Consider the following 16247-nt stretch of genomic DNA (forward strand, 5'->3'; position numbering starts at 1 on the left):
GGCCCGTCACCACTGATATTTCTGTGCGGGCCTCTGCGAGACTCGCACAGAAATGGAACATGCCGCGATTTGTTTTCCGCGTATGTTTTCACACAGACAAATCATGGCCGTCTGCTAGGATTGCGTCATCCAATGCAATCATATGTAGGCGGGCACAGCGGAAATTCTGCGGGAAATCTCGCCGTTGAATTTCTGCCCGTGTGCAGGGGGCCTTACTGGAGCCCCAGCCCCTGAGCTGGCAGATCTTGCTAGCAAGATTGCACAATTGTGGAAGTATCTTTGCTTAGTTTCCTTCTATTCCTCCAGATGCTTGGCTCAAGCCCTCGCTATAATAGTTGACTTTTGCAGGACACTGTGGCCTGGAACACCAATGCTGCTTCTAAGCAGTCTTTAGCTGGTCTCCTCTTCACGGGGACTTGACTTTTCTTGGCCCAAGATTCAACAAAATAATCTCTGAAGCTACAATTGTCAAGAATTCTCTCTCTTCCCAATCCAGACCTAAACGTTCTTCCTGAGGTCGACAATCGATGTACTGTTGTCCCTTTCGCCAGACCTGCCATGCGGACAAGCCTTCCTGTTCCCAAGAACAGAAGGCTCTTTCTTTCAAGCTTCACCCCACCCGACATACTTGTGATCATTCTGTCCACATTTGCTCTATACCAGGAACTTGCAAAGCCACATCTTCCTGACGGGGCGTCCCCATCCGAGCTCCCTGCCTCGAGTGAGAGGACAGCCTCTAATATTCTGAGAGGTCTGGTTGTTGACATTCCAAGACTCCTGGATAAAGGAGGTAGTCTTCACTAGCTACAAAATAGTTTTCCTCCTTTCCCGGCAATCATTCTTTCCAATCCCATGTTCCCGGGTCTTCACTTTCAGATCGCGACTCTCTAGTCCCATATCACAAGAGATTCAGCAGTTTCTACTCTAACCTGTTCGTCATCGTCAAGGACCGTTTGGTCTGTCTCATCCTGGACCTAAAGTTACTGAGTAATCTTGTCTTCTGTTATCTGTAGAAATTCAGGACGCATATATCTATATTACACTCAAGTTCAGCACTATGGAGCAATTCCAGCAACCTCATTGGTTCTGATTCACAATTCCAGCAACCTGATTGGTTGTTTGGCTTGTCTGATTCAACCTCCTAGGTTGTTCGGGCTCCCTGATTCAACCTGATTGGTTGTTAGTGCAGAACTTCAGTGTAATATAGATATATGCATTCAGGACGCTTATCTGCGTGACCCCATCTTCCCAGCATCAGAAGTTCCTCTATTTTGCCATCCAGGCTACTCATTTCCAGTTTGTCGCTCTACAATTTTGTCTGGCAACAACCCCTTGTGTCTTCATGAAGATCATGGCAGCTTTCTTGGCCATTTTGAGATCCAGGGGAGTTGTGATCATCACATACTTGTACAACATTCACATCAGGGCCCCGTCCAGGAATGAGGACCTGAAGAGCCTTACGATCAAATGCTGTTTCACTCCCGTTGGATAGTCAAAAGGCCAAATTCAAGCCTCATTTCCTCGCAAAGTAGCTTGCTTCTGGGAATAATATTCAACACATCCTCTTCGCAGATCAATCTTCCTAAAGACAAGAGACACCCTGCGGTCTGGTGTTCAGGTACTGAGGAAGTCATCACACCTGTCGATCCGTGTTTGCATGAAAATCTTGGGATGATGGTGGTAGCCATGGAAGCAATTCCTTTGGCACAGTTGCACTCCAGGCCACTCCAGAAGATCAATTTTTTCCACCTAGGACAGGTCACTGTTGTCCCATCCATTTGTGCACTCCAGTGTGTCAAGCCCTTCTTTGGTAACATACCTAAAACTATGGTTTGTAAGGCCGAATGAAGACAATGTCCATCTAGTCCAGCCTATTTATCCTCCTGTGTTGTTGATCCAGAGGAAGTCAAAAACCCCCAAGAGCAGAAGCCAGTTAGCCCTTTTGGGGGGAAAATTCCTTCCCGACTCCCTAATGGCAATCAGACTAATCCCTGGATGGTAGCTTCATTCTCCTCTGGTTCTCTGGGGTCTCTCCTCCCTCCCAGTCCACTGGCCTTTCATCACCACAAACACTAGCCTGCTGGGCCTGGAAAGGGGGGAGTTTTCCTTCCATCACACAGTTCAGAGTTGATGGACTCCCTTGGAATCCTATATGCCCATAAACGTTCTAGAGCTCAGGGCAGTCTTTCTCGCCCTGCTACACTTGCAGGACTTTTTTACGGGACATCCAGTTTAGGTCCAAATGAATAGCACAACCGTAGCTTACATCAATTACCAGGGTGGTACACGCCGCAGAGCCCTAATGGAAAGACCAGAAGCAATGGGATGAAACTGAAAGGGAAGAGACGCAGATTGGATATTAGAAAAACTTTGACAGTGAGTGTGATTAATGAGTGGAACAGGTTACCACAGGAGGTGGGGAGTTCTTCTTCAATGGAAGTCTTCAAGCAAAGGCTGGACAAATATCTGCCTGGGATTATTTAGTGAATCCTGCACTGAGCAGGGGGTTGGACCAGATGACCCTGGAGGTCCTTTCCAACTCAAACATTCTATGATTCTATGGTCAAACCAGCCTGGATTCTTTTGTGGGTGGAACACCAAGTCCCCGAAATGTCTGCAGTCCATATCCCTAAAGTGGAAAACTGGACCACATCTTGATCTGGTCCCTCTATCTAGAAGTCTTCTCTACGATCTGCCAGCGTTTGGGAACTCTAGACATCGATCTTCTGGCCTTTGTGCTGAACAGCAAAATTTTGCAATTCGCATCCAGAGCCATAACCCTCTCTTGCAGTCGCAGCAGATGCTCTAGGGATTCTGTGGACCCTCTTCTCTTTTCCCTACTTCTTCTTACTGCTTTCACTTCTGACACAGATACTCAAAAAGATCTAGATGGAAGGAGTTCTAGTTATCCTCATAGCACTCAATTGGCCCAGATGTACCTGGTACGCTGACGTAATCAATCTTCTCTCGGAAGCTCTATGGCCCTTCCCTCATTGTCCAGACCTACTTACTACAGGCCCTCTACTCCACCTAGATTTATGGTCTTTCAGTTTAGTGGCATGGCTGTTGAAACCGCAGTCTTGAGGGCCAACTGTTTTTTGAACTAGGTCATCCAGACCGTGATCCATGCATGCAAATCTTTGTTTTCCAGTATTTACTACAGAACTTGGAAGGCTTTTTTTCAATGGTGAGAAAAAACTCTCTTCTCCTATAGTCTTCACCCCTCCTTCTTTTCTGTCTTTTTTTCAGTTCAGTTTAAATCCAGGTATGGCTGTTAGTTCCTTCAAGGGCCAGGTCTCAGTTCCATTCATCCTTTTCCAAGGATCCTTAGCATCCACGTCGTATGTCAGGACTTTTCTCCAAGGCGTCGTGCACACAGCCCCTCCGTACTGACTGCCAACTCCACCATTAGATCTTATAGCAGTTTTCCATTACCTAAAATTGCTCCACAGCCACTCTGTACTTACTGGTTGCTGCTGACCTGGACCTATGACTGCTGCAGCCAATCACTGGCCACAGCAGTGGCCATCTATAGCCTGCAATTGGCTGCAGCAGTCACATATCCTGGTCAGCAGTAACCGGGAAGTGCAATATGGCTGTGAAGTAATTCCATAATGGAGTCGGTACGGAGTGGCTGTGTGATTCAGTCTTTTTGCTTCAACTATTATTGCAAGTGTGAATACCCTTGAATAATTTTTTTGATGTCGGCTCTATGCAAGTTTTTAATGTAAATAAGGGGTTAATTTTATATGCATTTATATTTGTATTTTCCTCTCTTCGTAGCTTTCAGTAATAGAATCTTCTGAGGAGCCTTCAATGCACTGTATACCACCAAAGCGTCTAAAAATCAGGTATTTGAATTTAAAAAATTTGGCTTTGTGAAATATATAATTACATATTTTAGGTTTATACTAACAAATTTATGATTCTGCGGGTATGTATGTTTGGGAGGAGTATAGTGTTTTAAAGGGTTTGTCCCATGAAATTAGGGTATGCATATCTACAAGTAGGAGATAACACGGTTTTTCCCTGAAAAGTAAGACCTATCCCGATTTTCGAGGGAGGCTTGACATATAAACCCTCCCCGAAAATAAGGCCTAACTACACTACTTGAAAGGGGAAAAAAAAAACCTCACCTAGCCACCAGGGTCCGGGTCCTCACGCTGGTCTCCAATGCTGCAGCGGGTTACCGTGTCAGCCTGACCGAAGCTTCCCTTCTTTCTGGTAATGGGGTTTTGAATTGCCCTGCCTTCGGCAAGCAAGTATTGTGATTGGATTGAGTGCCAGCCAATCAGAGCCGGCGCTCGATGAGTCACAGCCATTCAATGAATGACCTCACTGAATGGCTGTCATTGGTTGGATCAGGGGCTGGCTCTGATTGGTTAGTGCTCGATCCAATTACAGCACTTGCTTGCCGAAGGCAGGGTAATTCAAAACCCTGTTATCAGAAAGAAGAGACTCCTCAGTCAGGCCGCAGCGTGGACCCGGACCCCGTGGACCAGCTGAGTAGAAGCCACCCCCTGAAAATAAGACACTGTGTCCTATATTAACTTTTTCCACAAAAGAGGCAATGTCTTATTTTCAGGGAAACATGGTAGTTTATCATTGGTGTTTCTTCCACTGAGACTACTGCCAGTTTGGAAGAGGGAGGTACCAGAGTGTCCTTGAGTGAATGGAGCAATGAACGTACATGCCCACCCTAACTTCATTCTCTCCATTCATTTGAGGAATTTCTGACCACCTTTCTCCCAGTCAATAAGAGAATGTCAAAATTGCTGGCTTTGCGTATCCCGCCTTGCAAAAGACAGAATGAAGAGTGATCAAGCATATGAACAAATTTTGCATGGCCTCCGGGTGTGAAACAAAAAATGGTACCAGTAAAAGTTCCCAAAAATAGTTTGAATGCAATCCTGCAAAAAGTAAGCCCCTAATAAAGCTTCATCAACATAAAAACAACTTTTTAAATGTGTTTTCTATTGAGTAAAAGTAGTAAAACTTAAAAAAACATGAATTTGGCAGCATCATTTATGTACACTGCATGGCAAATGGCGTGAAAAACAAAACGCAAAAGACAATGGCAGATTTTTTATTTTTTTTTACCTTATCACTGCTGAAAAAATAATTGGGTATACATTATTTGTACACCAAGATACAGCTTGCATCACAAAAAAGCCTATTATAGGGCTATATCAACTATAAAATTAAAGCTATGGCTCCTGAAATGTGACAATGTAAAAACATTAAAATTGTTTGGTCATTAGGGGGTTAATGCTTTGTTTCAAAAGAGTTATTAACCCCTTAGTGACCCCCCCCCCCATAGTGTTTTTAAGTCCTGCCTAAGTGGGCTTTAATCCCCAGGGATGTAAAAACATGCTCCCTCTGGGGATTAAAGCCCTGCAGGCTGTAGTTGTGACAGCTTCATGCTGTCTGTTTCCGGAGGTAGCCGACAACCGGGAGCTGTCATGGGGGGCCGCGGGATGCCACTTCCCCGGTAATGCAATCGGCGTGATAACGCTGATCGCATAAAACTAAGTAAAAAGGTGGATTTTCGCTCCCCTCACGGATTGCATCTATGAGGGGGGCTGAAACTACTCACCCCTGTCCTCTACAATGTCCTGCATTGATCTAGTTCGGAATGGACCCTCCTCCGTCTTCTGCACATGTGCGCCAAAGGAAGAATGATGTCACATGCGCACAAAAGACCAAATCGGCGTGGAACATTTTAAATCTCCTGCCTACTGAAAGTAGCCGGGAGGTTAGAGAGGTCACCGGGAACCGCGGCGAGTGGTCCCTGGGCCCATGAAAGTTAAAAAATTTAAAAAAATAAATGTTTTAGCTGCTCTCATGGATCGGATCCATCAAGGTAGCAGAAAATATTCACCCCCGTCCTCCGTGATGTCCTGCGGCGATCTGGACCTGACACAGGCTTCTGCACATGTGCCTATGTGGCGCGCATGCGCACGTGGGAGTGCCCGGTAAATTTAAAATTTCACTGCACCCATCTATCAGAAATAGCAAAGTGCAAGAAAATGTCGCCGAGGACCGCTGTTTGCAGTTCCTGGTCACATGATCACCGTTCTCTATTGGATAACGGTGATCATGTTACGTTAAAAAGTTAAAGTTTCATCTTCCCTTACGGATAGTGGCGATCACGTAAAAGTTTTTTTTTTCTTTTAAATTAAAGTTTCATCTCCCGTCACTGATGCAAACGGTGAGAGGAGATGAAACTTCTTACCGGAGGCTTCTGCATTTGAACCCCAACATGATCATCCTCCATGGACCTTCCCTGACTTCTGCGCATGCGCCCGCCGGCAACATGTCAGACACATGCGCTACAGGTGGGGAGCTGGGGAAGTTTAAAATGTAGCCTCGAGCAGTGACCAGTGGCCTCGTTGAGCAGTCCCTGGTCACGTGATAAAAAGGTAGCGATCGACTATTAGGCCGGTCTCACACGAAATTGCGGATTCTGCATGCGCTTGACTCTCGGTAATACATGGATCAATCAAATGCATTGGATTGCACAATTCCACTCACATTAGTGGGTCGGAATTATGTAAACCGCTCACAGTAAACAGAACGCAACATGTACTATTTTACCGCTGATATTCGCAATATAGAGCACATTCTACTCTATGGTCGCGAATATAGCCACAGCGCACACACGACTACATCGTGTATGGGCTGCGGTTATCCGCGTAATCTTTAAGCGGCGGCACAGGAAATGCTAACAAAAAAAGGTGTACTGTGCGTGACCACCTGTGTAAGTACGCAGTTATACGCAGTACATTACGCGGCCGTACGCAGGGCCACAGCCAGCATCCGCTGTGGGCCTCCACAAGCGGATTCCACATATGGCCGTGTGAGCCAGGCATTATTCAGATCACTACCTGTTCATAATTTACAAGACCTCAGCGGCAGGGATGGGGTGTAAAAATGGCGCTCTGTGAGACTTCATAAACTTGCTGAGGTGCTCTGTGAGGCTTCGTAATCTTGCTGAGCATGCTGAAAGAGAAGGATCAGCCTTATCAGCAGTTCACAGCAGGATACAGCTGATACTATTTTTCAGCTGTATCCCGCTCCCTGAACATAGGCGGCATATTAAGAGCACAGCGCTCCAGCTGCGTTTTTCATACCCCACATGGATCGCACAGCTGTTTAACAGCCGGGTGCTCCGAGCAGAGAACAGCTGGACGCAGAAGACAAGCATAACCCGCTCGGAGCGCAAAGTGATCGCTCAACATTTGAGCGATCACCTTGCGCTTAAAGGCACACAACGATTATCGCTCAAAAGACATTTTTTGAGTAATAATCGTTGTGTCTAAACCAGGCTTAACAGGTGACCATGTCTGCATACCAAAGCTTTCTAAACAAAAAGGTACCAGCACATTCCTGTTTGAACTGGAGATCAAACAGCTGCACATGGTCATAAATATTGACTCCTCTTTGTCCACAAACTTAATTGCACCTCTTCCTAGACCAGGATATAATCTTAAATGTCCATCAATGTTGACTTCACCCTTGTGTCCAAGTAAATCGAATTTGCATATCAAAAGAGGGGGTATCTCTTCTGATTTGCACATGGTACTGGTTTAGCCACACACATATATATATATATATATAATTAGCTGATATACCTGGCTTCGCCCGAGTTAATTTGGTACTGGTGTTTATCTGGTGTTCACACGGAAAATCTTATGAAGTCGTGGTTACTTTAGAGATAACGGAAAAACATATGTTCACAATTTTGCATAGTTCTCTGCGTTACCCAGGAAACACCACGTGGAGGTAACCATGCGACGTTTCCTTCATATAAAATGACATCAGGAAGTGAGAGAATTAGATTACGTACATAAAATTTGGACACTAATTCTTTTGCGCTTAGAATTGAATAATGGAGTTGGGACCCATTAGCTTTTCCTATTTATGACATAATCAATGCTCGTGCCAAATTTCCCGTTTCTATGACACCGGAAAGTGAGAAAATTACATTCCGCACGTAAAATTTGGACGCTAATTCTTTTGCGTATAGAATTGAATAATGGAGTTGGGACCCATTAGCTTTTCCTATTTATGACATAATCAATGCTCGTGCCAAATTTCATGTTTCTATGACACCGGAAAGTGAAAAAATTAGATTCCGCACATAAAATTTCAACGCTAATTCTTTTGCGCATAGAATTGAATAATGGAGTTGGGACCCATTAGCTTTTCCTATTTATTAGCAGGGGGGCCGGAGCAGTGCAGGAGATTTCTTTCCCCTCGCTCCCCCGCCCCACCATTCACAAAACACAGCCGAACACAGTTCACTACTGAACGGCGGCTGTTGAAACTGCACGATGAGCTTCATCGCTGATTGTTTATGCAGCATCAAAGATGAGCGATCAAGCTCATCGCTCGTCATGCAGTTTAAACCGCCACCGTTCAGCACAGCAGCTGTGTTATTTAAATGGAGGGGGGGCGGGGGAGCGAGAGGAGAGAAATCTCCTACACTGCCCCTCCCCCTGCTGGCCTCTCAGTGAACCAGCCTGCTCTGCTAGCTCCCGTGCAAGAGCACGCAGACACAGGGACGAGTGTCTGGCATCGTTTGCCTGACATTCGTCCCGTGTAAAAGGACCTAAAGATTTCAAATCATAATTAAATGGCTGAATAAAATCTAAATAATCATACATTCAGTATTTTCCCAACACCCATCCCTGCTACTGAGGTCAAGAAATACCCCCCCAAAAAGTGTTTGGTTTGCAGGCAGCATGGGAGGGATACACTTTTTATTGCCCCATGTGGGCATCCCAACCAGGCCTCTGTAATTACCCCTGTTTTTGGACATACCAGCAAAGGGTGTTCCCTCCATTACAGGCCTAGCCATGTGTCCTATAAGTAGATTGGAACTACAATGGGTATGTCTCTGAACACAGGACAAACAGGGGTATACATTTTGGGGCGCAAGTCTTCATTCATATGTGTGCTTTAAATTGACATGATAGGCAAAAAAATGAAAATCGTAATTTTTTTCCTACTACTTTGCTTAGATTCTTTTAAAAACTGTGGGATCAAAATACACAGTACACCCCTAGATGAATTCGTTAAGGTGTCTAGTTTTCAAAATGGGGTCATCTGTAGGGCTTCTCTAGCATTTTGGACGCTCAGGGGCTCTACAAGTGGGCAATGGGGCCTAAATCGCCTTCAAGCAAAATTTCTGTTCTGAAAGCTACAGGCTGCTCCTTTCTGCTTTGGGCCCCGTTGTGCATACAGACATAAGATCAGGGCCACAATGGGTATGTTTCTGAACACAGGACAAACAGGGGTATCCATTTTGGGGTGCAAATTCTCATTTTCATGTACACTATAGAAAAAAAACTCCCTTTAAAAGTATATATTTGCAAAAATATGAAATTTTGTTTATTCTACTCCAAATTGCAATAACTCCTAAATAAAAACTGTGGGGTAAAAATACTCCTGACCCCCCTCAGTGAATATATTAAGGGGTGTAGTTTTTAAAATGGGGTCATTTCTAGGGGTATCTATCATTCTGACACCTATGAGCCTTTGCAATCTTGGCTTGGTGTAGGGAAACCAAATGTTTTTCAAAATGTTAGTAATATTAAATTGGTTAAAAAAACTACAGTTTTTCAAATGTGTGTCCAGAATAAAGTTAACAGATGGAAATATATATCTTATCAAAAATTTGTACAGTATGTTTGCACATATTTGAGATATTGCTTTTAATAAATATACAAATTCTATCTGTTTTTACCACCTAAATGAAGTACAACATGTGGCGAGAAAACAATGTCAGAATCACTTGGATATGCAAAACATTCTATGTTAAAGTGATACATATCAGATTTTCAAAGTTTAGCTTGGTCATTAAGGCACAAAGAGGCTCGGGCACTAAAAATACTGCATACTATGAGATACGTTTATTTTCTTGAATGTTCTCTAAGAACGCTCTTAAAGGGAACCTGTCATCACGATTTTGTTGGCAAAACCAACAGTATTAGCCCACGAGGTAAATAGAAGCAAGCAAGCCAACAGTTTGTCATGTGACAACAATCCCATTTACCTCTGTAATTGATCTTAAACATTTCCCATGCTGCATGCAAATGAGCTTAAGAGTCATATTTTCTTGAGATGAGTCACGGCGCTTCGGGCTGCCGCTGAAGCCACGCCTTCCAGAAAATGATTGACAGCTTACTAAATGTAATGCCGCTAGTGAAATCCCACACATGCGCTGTCAGGCTTTGTGTCTGCACAAACACAGAAATTGTCTCCTGCGCCCCGTCCAGCCTAAAACACTTAGCACACATGCACCAAAAGCTGCTACTGTGCTATTGTACTTGTCAAATGGTAAAGTACTGTTTTCAGGGCGATTCAAAGGCAGTGGAGACTGAAAATAGATTGTTCCTGATGGGTACAATAGCGTCTACATGGGGGTGAGTAAAGCTGCATACAAAAAAATTGTGATGACAGGTTCTCTTTGAGGCGGTCTTCACATTGGCGAGAATATCGCATGATTTTCGCTCAATGCGAGAGTGAGTGAAAATGCAGAATTATGAATCCAATGATTTTTACTCACTCACAGGTGTAACATGGAAGTATTTACAAGTAATAATGTAAGACAAACCAAAAAATCATCCCTAACCATCCACAGCAGCCAACAATCAATACACACTGTGCTGCTAGGACCTTTGCTAAGTCAGCCAATCGGGAGGTAGGGGTGTGACATGGGCGTTTCTGCATCCAAGCCCTGTCAAACCACCAGCTTCCTGGTGGCGTCAAGATACAATACTACCGGGTTAATCTGAGTCTTTTTAAATTGCTAATGCAGGTAAGCTAACAACCAGTTGGTGGTTTTTATCCAGCTGCACAAGATAGAAAAAATACATAGAGACTCAGATAAGAAAGGTACCTACCAACCAGATAGGTTGTAATTGGCTGCAGACAAACTGGTCTGGTGATAGAGGTTATAAATAGCCGACAAGAGTAACAGGAGGAGGCAGACGAGATGAGCGAGATAAGAGATGAGAGAGAAGTGGCAGAGAGCAACAGATGGCTGAGGAGCGAAAAAAGCAGCAGAAGGAAAGACAGGAGTAGAGGAAATAAAGAGAGAAGAAAAAAAATACTCAGGAGACAAAACAAGAGAGGAGCAGCTTTGACAGTGAGTAGAGGAAAAATAAAAGAGATGTGTTAAAGAAATAAAAAGATGTACATATGAAGAGGGATGGAGAAAGGAAATCCAGAGTAAGCTCCCAGTATATAAATGTGTTAGACACAGGTGTCTTCATTGTAGCAAATTGTGTTTCATTTCTTATTCACTGAATGTGTGGAAGGAAATTGCCTTATCTCCCTGCTTTATTTAATACTGTGTTTACAAGTTAAGTAAAATATCTGACTCTGTGTAGTATTCAGCACCTCACCACTCACTACTGCAAATTGTGCCGAAGAGCACTGGCGTCTGAACTAAAACAAAAAGATAAAACAAATCACAATTAATCGTCCACAAATAAAAATAGCGCTAACCATAGATGCGAGGCTGTTTTCACATGAAAACTTCTCGCATCTAGGACTTTCACATGGATTGCAATGGCGATATCTGGCCGTGATTCACAGCTTGATATCGCCCTCGCCAGTGTGAATCCGGCCTAAGGCCTTATCTTTTTTATAACGTACATCTGCTAGTACCAATGGGGGATTATGCTTTGGTTTTGGAGATGATGCCGATTTGAGATCACATCCTTCACCAGAGTGATCCTGCGACATGTATATGTGCTATATTAAAAAGGGATTGATGATCTTCTAACTAAACTGGTTTATTCTTGATACTACTTACTACTATTTGTACATTTATATATGCAAGTCCACTGACCTAGAGGAATAATATTATCAGTGGGATGAAACTTTTTAGGTTTTCACACACACAAATCTTTGGGGCTTTCTGTATTGGGGCCAGTTCACATTTGTATTTTAGGGCTTTCTGTGTCGGTTCCGTTTTAGAAGCAGAATGGAATAGAATTGAAACTTAAATGTTCCAATGTTATTCCTAATTGATTTCAGCGGGTGTTCAAAAAGACTGACTACTTCCAGTTTGCTTCTGTTCCATTATGTTTCAGTTTTACAGTCCGCTGTGGTATTTGTTCCAGTAAAAAAAACAACTGAAACTGACGGAAGGAAACAGAAGTTTTTTTGAAACCCATTGGAATCAGTGGGGAAAAAAATAAAAACCTGTATTTGTTCTTTTTCTCCTCCAAAAACGAAACAAAGACGGAAAGCCCTAAAACACAACTGTGTGAACTGTTCCTTATTGATCCAATGATTTTTTTTTTCCTGAACATGATTTTTTGTATGTTCTACGTCCTTTAGGTCCATTTCACACCAGTGTTTTTTCATTGTGTATAATACGTGAGTAAAAAAAGCACAGCATGTTTTATTTTACCACGTATTACGTGCGATAAAACCCTATTGGTCTCTATGGGTGCGTACAAAACGTGGTACATATGCAACTACATTGTATATGTGCAGTGTTTATACACAAGGCAACTAGCGACAGAGTGGTAATTTAAAAAGAAATTAAACCAGGAAGACTATGCATGAGATACAGGGTCATGTACAGGTATGAAACCCTGCAATACATGGTTCCATGCTGCGGTAAAACATTGTGTTACATGGTGCCACGCTGCGGTAAAACACTGTTACGTGCGCAGTGTTTTTTTTTTTACCACATGTTCGTGTGAGCCTGGCATCGTACTGGCTGTATGCGTGCCAGGCTATAAAACCTTTTACAGTAACAAGCCAATCTATTATTTACTATCCAAGAATGCTTATTAGAAGATTATCATGTAAAGCTTCTCTTTTCTCCCTTTAAGCTCCCCAGCTAACACACCTTCGCCCAGTACTTCTGCCACAATGCAACCTCCCATAAAGTCGCCAAGAGCAAGCACTGCGTCCGTGGGGAAAACGTCTGTGTCCCCAGAAGATGAGTTTGATGAGTTGATGTGGGACATTTCTGATGATAAACTGAAGGAAGAGCTGGATTTAGATTCAAATAAAGATGAAGATGCTCTTCTCCTGGAGCTGTCCAAGATGATCGACAGCTGATTCTACAACCATAATGTAAACTGTACAGATTAAGACAGTGTAAAGAACTACACAACTGACCTGTCTTGCACAGTGATGGCACTTAGTAACTGCTTCATTTTAAACCTGACCTACTGACGATATCCTAATGATGTGGCATCAGTCTTAACCTTGGAGAAAAGACAGATGAGCGGTGTTCTCTATTCTGCTTATCTAGATACTACCTTTTTGCTGGGGAATTACAGCTCCTGGGGGTCAGACAAAACCCTTAGAAATCATTTTTAAATTTATAAATCTAGCCTCTTCTGCTTCTGATGCTTTTTGTCTTACTTCTTTAAGACTATTCAGCTGCTGTTTGTTTTTTATCATGAGACAAGTGTTTTCATTCTCAGTTGTTTTTTATTTTCCTTTTCATAAGAGATTAATTGTCCTCCTGCCTCTAATTTGAAACAGAAGTCTTAGAAGTGCTGCATTGGATTATTTTTTATTGTATGTATGAATATTTAGTTTATTTCAAATGCATCATTTGAAACAAAATAGTTCCCTATCAGCTATTCATGTATCAGATGTAAAGTCAAGCTGTAATTTATCTCAGGAAATGTTTCTCTATTAAATCATGTACATTTTTTTTCATTACTTTTTTTATCATATTCAGACAGGTGAAAATAAACCTGTTTGGAAGTGACTATTTTACCTAAATTTACTAGATGTATATATTTAAATTTTCCTAATCTAGTCAGTAACAGAATTGTTATTTTATCGGTTTAATCACCTGGTATATTATGGCATATTATTGGCAACATTTCTCAGCTTCTGCAACTTTTTTATGGGAGATTCAGTTTTGAACAAGCTCAGGTATCAAGGATAAATTTTAATCAGTAGGGGTGAGCCTATTGTGGAAGAGATGTTGAAATGAATGCTGGATGTGTTTTTACTGCCGCGTTCATCTTCAGTACTGTTCCAGTAGTTGTTGAATTTTGCACTGCATTCTTCATTGGAAGTTTTGTGAGCTATTGTCACAAAGTAAATATATTTTCTCAGTTTTTATGCCTTTTTTTTTCCCCTTCACCCCAATTTTTATTGAATTGTTAGACAAAATATTGTATGTTGGTTGAAGTAACTGAACCAAATAAAAAAATAAACTGCCATTATCTGACATATTCACAGAAATAGTGTGTTTTTTCTAGATATATAATTATTTAACTTACAATAAAACTATTACAGTTACAATTAACTACACTTAACAGAAAGCCCCTAATGACTACCGTATTTTGGGTGTTAAAGGGGAGACATTTAGTATTGATGACAGATCCTCAGAACAGATTTATCAATACTTGATCATTGGAAGTCCACTGCTCGAGATCCCCGGTGATCGTAGGCTTTTGTTAGTATGAACAGTGTTGGAAGTAGGTAGTAGTGTGTCAGCATTGAAGCAGCCCACTTTGTATTACAGGCACAGCTCCCATTACACCCAATGGGATCTGTGCCTACAGTAGCAAATCGGGCCACTGCAATATGGACAGCACTATCTGCTTTCAGCACTCTTCACACTGACAAAGGCTCGACGATTGGCAAGGATCCTGATTGACGGGCCCTCAGCAATCAACTACTGATAAGGGTAGGATGGCTTTTCAAAATTGTACTCCTATATAATACACTTGTGTGTGTGTTTGTGTGTATGTATAATCTCTCAATGCACATCTTAAGTAACCGAAACAAAGTAGGATGGATAGGTTAAAAAAGACACATTTCCATCCAGTTCAGCCTATTTCCACCAATGTTGATCCAGAGGAAGGCAAAAAAACTCCAATGAGGTAAAAGCCAATTTTAGGGAAAAATTTTCTACCCGACACCAATTTGGCAATCTGAATAATTCCCGGATCACCTATGCTTCTAAAGTAATCGGTGATGTAATATTGTAACACTCAAGAAAGGCATCCAGAACCTCATATCAAGTTCACCATCGCCTGATATAAGTGACTAATGGCCCAATAAACTGGTCTTTCACCGGTAGGTCATCAATAGTTAAGACCCAGAAAAAAGCTTTAAAGAGGTATTCTGGGCTTTTGCTATTGATGAACTATCCTCAGGATCTAGGTCATGATTAATTGATTACCAGGAGTATGCCGCTTGGGACTCTCAGCAATCTGCTGCTCCTCTGGCTTGCTGACAGTGCAGCTAGGCTGGATGTTGTCATCAGTGGTCAGGGCTGTAAGTGTAATAGAAAACTTTTGTGGTCGCTTACGTTACACACATGTACAATAAAGTTAGATCAAACCTCTTTGCAAAGTTCACTATATATTAGGTCAAATACTAAGTGTGCCCTGCGTAGCCATGTCTGTGTCTCCTATAGATTAGGACAAGTACTAAGGGTGTCCTGTGTAGCCATGTCTAGGTTCACTATTAGAGATGAGCGAACGTACTCTGTTCGGGTGTTTTTGGACTCGAGCACCGCTTTTTCCGAGTAACTGACTACTCAGACGAAAAGATGCGGGGGGTAGCAGTGGGGAACAGGGGGGAGCCCCCCACACACACACACTCCCCTCTGCAACCCCCGGCGCCCCCCTCTATTCACTATATATTAGGACAAATAGTAAGTGTGCCCTGTGCAGCCGTGTCGTTGTCTCCTATATATTAGGACAAGTAATAAGGGTGTCCTGTGTAGCCATGTCTGGGTTCACTATATATTAGGCCAAATACTAAGTGTGCCCTGCGTAGCCATGTCTGTGCCCCTATATATTAAGACACGTACTGAGGGTGCCCTGTGTTGCCATGTCTGAGTTCACTATATATTAGGACAAATAATAAGTGTGCCCTGTGTAGCCGGGTCTGTCTCTCCTATATATTAGGACAAGTACTAAAAGTGCCCTGTATAGCCATGAGTGGGTCCTCTGTATAGTAGGATAAGTATTAAAGAGGAACTATGTAGTCATGTCTCAGTCACCTATATATTATAACAAGTACTAACACTGACCTGTGTAGCTCTGAATGGGTACTCTATATATGAGAACAAGTACTAAAGGTGCACTGTGTAGACAAGTCTGGGTCCACTGTATATTAAGATAAATACTAAGGCTGCACTGTGCAGCCATGTCTGGGTTCATTATATAATAGGAAAAGTAGTAAAGGTGCACTATGCAGAAATGAATGGGTCTCCTATATATTAGGACAACTTC

At 42.5% G+C, this 16247-nt stretch overlaps 1 protein-coding gene across 4 annotated transcripts in view; it reads left to right on the forward strand.

Moving 5' to 3' along the window:
* LOC136625805 (zinc finger CCCH domain-containing protein 11A-like) overlaps nucleotides 1-14231 on the forward strand; it is a 76360-nt gene extending 62129 nt beyond the window's left edge. For all 4 annotated transcript variants that reach the window (XM_066600308.1, XM_066600312.1, XM_066600309.1 and 1 more), the window contains 2 exons: nucleotides 3784-3851; nucleotides 12861-14231. In XM_066600308.1, coding sequence (XP_066456405.1) covers nucleotides 3784-3851; nucleotides 12861-13092 — 300 coding nt within the window. In that variant the 3' untranslated portion in view covers nucleotides 13093-14231. The remainder of the gene's footprint in view (nucleotides 1-3783; nucleotides 3852-12860) is intronic.
* Nucleotides 14232-16247: the final 2016 nt, after the last annotated feature.

This window comes from Eleutherodactylus coqui, chromosome 4 (genome assembly GCF_035609145.1).
Source record: "Eleutherodactylus coqui strain aEleCoq1 chromosome 4, aEleCoq1.hap1, whole genome shotgun sequence".
Taxonomy (NCBI): Eukaryota; Metazoa; Chordata; class Amphibia; order Anura; family Eleutherodactylidae; genus Eleutherodactylus; species Eleutherodactylus coqui.